The sequence below is a fragment of the Triturus cristatus genome, chromosome 12 (assembly GCF_964204655.1).
Source record: "Triturus cristatus chromosome 12, aTriCri1.1, whole genome shotgun sequence".
In the NCBI taxonomy this organism is placed as follows: Eukaryota; Metazoa; Chordata; class Amphibia; order Caudata; family Salamandridae; genus Triturus; species Triturus cristatus.
The window spans coordinates 82,443,166-82,449,735 of record NC_140595.1 but is presented as its reverse complement, the minus strand read 5'-3'; the positions used below and the strand labels follow the sequence as shown (position 1 = coordinate 82,449,735).

General features: G+C 41.4%; 1 protein-coding gene across 3 annotated transcripts in view; it reads left to right on the top strand.

Moving 5' to 3' along the window:
- The first annotated feature begins 1,335 nt into the window (after positions 1 to 1,335).
- PIP5K1A (phosphatidylinositol-4-phosphate 5-kinase type 1 alpha) overlaps positions 1,336 to 6,570 on the top strand; it is a 195,655-nt gene continuing 190,420 nt past the window's right edge. For 2 of the 3 annotated variants that reach the window (XM_085639640.1, XM_085639638.1), the window contains exon 1: positions 1,336 to 1,589. In XM_085639640.1, the coding sequence (XP_085495766.1) occupies positions 1,550 to 1,589 (40 nt within the window). In that variant the 5' untranslated portion in view covers positions 1,336 to 1,549. Of the gene's footprint in view, positions 1,590 to 2,843; positions 2,951 to 6,570 lie in introns of those variants that run through there. The other variant, XM_085639639.1, reaches the window with a different exon arrangement.

The window sequence follows — 6,570 nt, the reverse complement described above, 5'->3', positions numbered from 1 at the left end:
CGGAGCAGCAAAGAAAGAGGATGTTGTACTTGCTATGTGACCTTTTATACTATGTCTCTATGGTTGTTCACGTCATACCCCTGTGTTTATGGGTATTGTAGTTTTTTCTTTGCATATACTGTGTTTTCATTGGCTGCTGAGCATTTCTAGTAAAGAAATGAGAAAGCATAATCGGAGCCTCCTGTCCTGACATAGAATTCAAACCCCACATTCCATTACCCACCTAACCTAAAACTGGAATCTCTTACCTCACGCCGGAGATAAGATTACCAGAACACAACACACTAAAAGCTTAGTTTATGTGCATTTGGGCCCATTGATAAGAGCGTATTTCGTTTTATGTTTTGCTACTTTCGCTTCTTATTCGTGTATATTTTAGTCTTCGGCTTCTACTGGTCTATCTGTAATGTGAATATATTCACATTGCATTTTTGATTAGAACAAGTATATATATATATATATTTGTTCTAATCAAAAATGCAATTTTATACCGAAAATAAGGGGGTGAAAGTAGTTTAAATAGACATGATGTAGCCAAGTCCAATAAGCAATCTCCGAAACGACGGGCGGAAGTGAGCAGGGAATGACGTTACATGACAGATTACAGTCCGGGTGGCTCTCGAGTGGCAGATCCCGCCACAGTCATTATAATTGGAAATCAATACTGACGAGTCAATTTAGAAGAACTAATTCATTCATAAGTCACCCGAGTTTTTCAGAGGTATTCATGTCATTTGGGGGTGCTGTTTGGGCTATCAAATAGGCAAGTGGTCAGATCCATACCCGTTAAATTCCTTCCACAAGTCGCCCAGAGAAGAGGATGTGGTCCGTCGGCTGCGCTGCCGCCTCTGGTGCAGGAAACCAGGGTTCGAGCCTCGAGGTCGCGTCCACATCTTGTGATTCTGGGCAAATCACTTAATCTCCCCGTGCCTGAATACGTAATGTAAATACGGTGCTATGTAAAGCGCTCCAATACCTTCGAGTTCGCGCTATATAAATACGCAAAAAAAAAGAAAAAATACCCCAGAAAGAGTCGGCCTCTTTATTTTCTCAAGAGCCTGCTCTGAGGCAATGTGGAACAACAGGAGGTGTCAGAAATGTTTGAGTCTATATGCCTCAAAACCAATTAAAACTAGCTACTGTTCCTTCAGCCAATCCTCGACCGGGAACAGTTTACTAGTCACCCCGCAACAAATTAAACAAAATGTACAATATCATCCAAACCAATCCAAGTCCTTCTAAATATATGCAGCCAATCAGCTAATGCTAAGAACTTACGAACCAATCCCATGACAAAGATTTCTCTAACCAATCCTACGTGGCCTGGCATTTCGCACCACTAGCAGGATATGTTTCTGTCTCCCTCGTTGGTTTTGGACACTTGGGTGCCACAGGCCCTTCTCGCCGTAGTTACTGGACAAAAGACGTACGTTATAGGAGCAGCAAAACAAGGCAGCGGGTTTCCGTCTCAAATAACGGACTGGTCAAGAAATTTCTGGACTGGTGGTCACCCTAAGGAGCCTACCCCGAGGGAGCCGCAACCCTGAAGATGGCAACCGCCTTGGAGCCCGGGAGCAGCACCAGCCCGGGTATGAAGGGGCTATCTTGAAACGGTTTGGGGGGAGGGATAGATAACCTCCGTCTGGGTGGGTTGAGAGAAGAAATGGGAGTATACCGGGGTTGCTGTTTAGAAAGAAGTATGTGTTCAGTTTTACTTGTACTTCGGGGTGGTGCGATTTTAATTATTGCCCTGTTTGTAGCAGCCCAATCGTGGTGTACCTGAACAAAAAAGTCCGGTGCTTCTTCCCAATTGTTTTTCTTAAAGTTTTTAGGGCTGTAGGCTCACTACTCTTCCAAACACTTCACTGTCACCCAAAGGAACGAACTCTTTATCATTGGAAGTCAAGCTAAAGTCAGTTTAAGAGCGAAGTTTATATGACCATGCCAGAGAATGTAATCAAACACGTTAAAGTGCAATTACAAGCATATGTGCATCGTGATACCGCAGACCACTGAAGGAGGAAGAACGTCCACAGTCCTGAAGACTTCTACGTATTCTGTGGTTATAGTTTTACCCGGTCACGGAATGTGAGGATTGTCAACAAGAGATGTGGTCAATTGGCAGATTTCTGCATTTGGTACATTGCTTTGAATAGACTTTTAAGATTTACCATGTTGTGTGATTCTGAGCAAATCCTGTTATCTATATTTGCCTAAAGGCCATGCAGTTGCTAATGTACGCTATGCCAGGAAATTCAGTAGGATGCAATGTTCTTATAGTCAAGCGGCAGGTATAAAACGCAAGAGAGTGGGCACGAATGAAGTCGTTCCGACAGATTAGCCTGTTTATTTCTCTTTTCTCATTTGATCTTCTGGCAGTTCTAAAACCTTTACTATAATTAATTGTTAGCTGGTCGTCTGATTATAACAAGTGACTTGAAAATGACGACAGAGTAGTTTTGCACCCTCGTATGTTAGAACTTCATTTTAGCGTGTGTCAAGCCGCAGTGTAATTCCTATTTGTGAGAGGTTTTTTTGTACCACCACCCCCAGCACACTGGTATAGAAATAGCTATTTTTAATATTGTACTTATAGAAGTATAGTTCCTTGAGCACAGCTTTTGTTTTTTCTGGAATTTGCGAAAACAATGTTTGTTTGTGTTCTGCTCCAGATGTCTGGCCCCGAGTTGCAAAAAGAAGCGTTTCTTATTTAAATTTTTTTGATCGGGTACAGTGCTTATAATTGCTTTACTTTGGCAGTTTTATTACACTCTTCCAGTGATATTTGCAACCTGGCTGCTGTTTGTGGGCAGATAACTTCCGGGCAACCATCTTCAGGATCCGTGATACTCATCCTGCCGGATGATGCATAGTGCCTTATTCGAACACATTTCCATATCTGGAGACCCCCGATGATATATCATCAGAAAAACATGAACAGGTTAAATAGGTAAGGTTAAATAGTTACTGTTCCAGTGTAGTTCCGAGTTGACAAAACTTACAATCGGATTTTTTAAGGTTTTCTGTAACGTTAGTGGCTGCGTTTTAGGTTTAACTAGACCAGAATTGAATTGCATTTTGTTCCTTAAAGAAATGACTGGAGGTGAAAAAGGCTCTGCCAGTGACATTGGAAGAGGTTTTTAGACTGAAAGCAACGATAAATGAAAGGCTTAAATAAATTATTTTACTCCTGCCCAATTTGGCGAGTTTTTGGAACCTAAAGAATTTGACTGTCTGAAGAGGAGTTGATGGGGCAAGCTAATCAAGGTGCAGGGTAGCGATTTAGACCCTCCCCCCCCCCCCATCCTTCAGGGCAAAAGTCTCTGTACTTTCTTTTTTTGGGGAGGGGGATGTTAAACGTGTTTGCATTATGATATAATCTTCTGTGCCAGGACTGGCTGCCCATTGGATGCATAATAGAATGAGGAGGGCTTTCATAGGGAGACCATAAAGGTGAGGTTGTTGACAGGATGCGAGTGCCCATTCTGAGGTGAGCTGTAAAGAATACAATGCAGGTTGGGTCGCTAAAGGCGACAGACCTTTTTGTCGATTGTGTTTCCTGCATTGGAGCAGTGTAAAGTATGTAAAGGCGGATATTCGGTGAGGTGACGCAGTGAAATGTGATACATGCTGAGTGGTTAAGTGCACTACAGTATGTGTTACTGGGTGTGGTCTGTTTAGCCTGGGAATGTGTTGGCATGTGTGAAAAGTTTACTAAAAATGTGTGAGTGTGTGTATGTACGTGTATATATTTATTTATATATATATATATATATATATATATATATATATATATATATATATATCCTAATGGCGGTCATCAGTAGGTAGTTATAGTTGGGACCTAATTTCCATAGAAAGAACGTTTTTTCAGAATGGCTGGGCCCCGGGGGGGGGGGGGGGGGGGGGGCCGCGCGGCCCCCTCTCCCAATTCAAAAAAGACATGGCCACAGGAGATATGATCCCAGAACCCCAAATCAGCCAGGGAAGGTGGGCACCCCCCCCCTCCCTAATAAAAGGGGGGGGGGGCTGGCCTCAAGTCGTCGGAGGCACGCCCACTTTCACTAACACTCTGCAAATGTGCCTCCTGGCGCACTGCTTGTCGGGAAATGAAGCCTCCTTGACTCTTGGGGAGCCAACTACCCCTCTTGTTACCTCCAATAAGTCCCACATTGTGGGATTGCTAAGAAGTTTTCTGGGCACACCCCCCCCTTTATGTCACTAGTCATGTCATTAGTGATGTAATATTTGACTTCATAAGCAGTGCATTGCAGGGGCGTAATTTTATAGTTAGCTGAGGTAACTGTAGGTGCTGGATTTAACTGATTTTGTACGAGTGAAATCTGAGCCCAACTATAACATCCCTGTAATGTTTTTTTAGTGAATATATGTATAACAACTTCCCCCTCACAATGGAGTTTTACTAAAACCGTGACATAACAAGGATTTGCATAGCCAAAGACTGGCCACCCACACGAGACCGATTGGGGTTGCTGTTGGTATTGCATTGAGAAGATTTCTAAATATCTTCTCACGCTGTTGCAGATGTCGTCAAAGCTGGAACCTGGCGTGATTAACACTCCCAGGGTTTGGTATCATCCCCTCAGGTGTTTTGCTGGGATTATATTTTGCATACACCTTCATTTCATGCCGAGCGGTTGTTCTGGGCGTGGTTATACCCGAATGCCATTTCTGAAGGCCCGAAAAGTGTGTCCCTTTCAGTTTCTGAGGCTCGAGGAAAGGAGAAGGTGGACAGATTTTGACCTTTGAGCCCAGTGAGGACAACTGACTTAGCAAAACGGGTGGCACGTTGTGAGTGTGTGACTTGCAGGTCAGGCAACTACCAGTAATACTTATGTACTGGGTCCCTGGACTTATGTGGCAATAAAATAAAAATTAATCGTCATGTTTTTTGATAGTATTGCTTCATTATTTTGTTATTTTTACACAGTTTAACCCTGGGCATGGTTATACATCATTACTACCAGTTTAACCCCCCCCCCCCCCCCCCCCCCCCCCACACACACAAATATTAAAAGATAGGTGACTAATCAACCTTTTTGAAGGGTTTTCCACTGCACGGCAACATGACTATGTTTTTATTAAATTCTGGAGAGTATGAAGCAGATGATAGGTAATGTGGCAAATCCAAAATAATGTGGAAACTGGAGCGACCACAACATTACATAATTACAGTGGCCCTACGTATATCGGATGTCGGCACACACCTGCAATGTAGTGCACTTATTATTTAACAGCCCTTTCCTCTCTAGACTCGCACTGAAACCAAAAGATAAAACCAAGGATATGTGTTCCTGCACAGTAGTTGGGTGCTGACAAGAAATCATCATACTAGAGGTGTAATCTAAATATTGTTCCTGTTTTATTTTAAATGCTTATTTTAAATCCCTTGCGATAACTATTCATTCTGTGCTATCTTATCCTTCCCCCTACATGGTTTTTCACTTTTACTATTAGTAGCAATACAGAAAAGGAGTTGATCATTACCTTGAATTGTGCTTAGCAGTTGATTTAATATAACGTGGTCCATTTTAGTTGTTTTAAATGTAGGTGCGTGTCATAAGATCTCGTCAAGCAGCATCATTTCAATTGTTTACATTTCTCGATGTAAACTTTAACGTTTCAATGTTGACCGAGGTGCATCCAAAGCATCAACAGTCTTCCAATAGCACTGAAAGCCTTGGGCATTAAAGCAGAGAGAAGAGGATTGTGGTTGTTGGTAGATGGGTGTCCCAAAATATCTCAAAGCTAAATGTTCAGTTGGATGAGTAACGTGACAACAATGAGGGTTCTGGCTCCAACGCAGTAAGGCTGCACCAATATAAGATTCAACAAAAAAATGCCAGTACTGCACTATGATTAACTCGTTTTTTATGATTGAGTAGCAATCCTCAATTCAAGACCAATCTTATAGTCTGACTTCTTTTGAAAATTTCCTTTTATTTTAATTATTAGTCATATAATTATTTGGATTATTCAATTTCTTTAAACGAAAATTGAGATGACAACAAAAATAGAGACTTGAACAAAATATAAACAACAACGTATAATATGTACAAAGACATAGACAATGTCACAACTTTCATATAATGTATAATACTTAACACAATATTCAGTAGACAAATTCAACATTTGAAAGACAACATTAAGTGCACTTAGGGACATAAACAACAAGACCTAACAAATTGACGAAACATTGACAAATATTCCTGTTCATGGACAAGAGAAAACGCCCTGTGTTGATTAAAGTTTTTTTGAAAACAGGTGCGGATTCTGGTGATTAATAAAGAATTTATTTGTTCTTATTATCATATAATAGACCATCCAATAATCTGATTTTTAAGTTTGTAATCCTGGGGAGATTGGTCTATTTGAAAGGACGGGGATAAAGGGAAAAGGGGTCGACGCGTTTCGAATCCCCTAAGTAACAGGGATTCTCATCAGGACCGTGAAGATTCAATCTATAGAAGAAATAATAAAAACATTCTGTCAGTCATACTCAGAACACTCGGCTTCAATCTATCAAGCAAACTCTCAGATCATACCTTT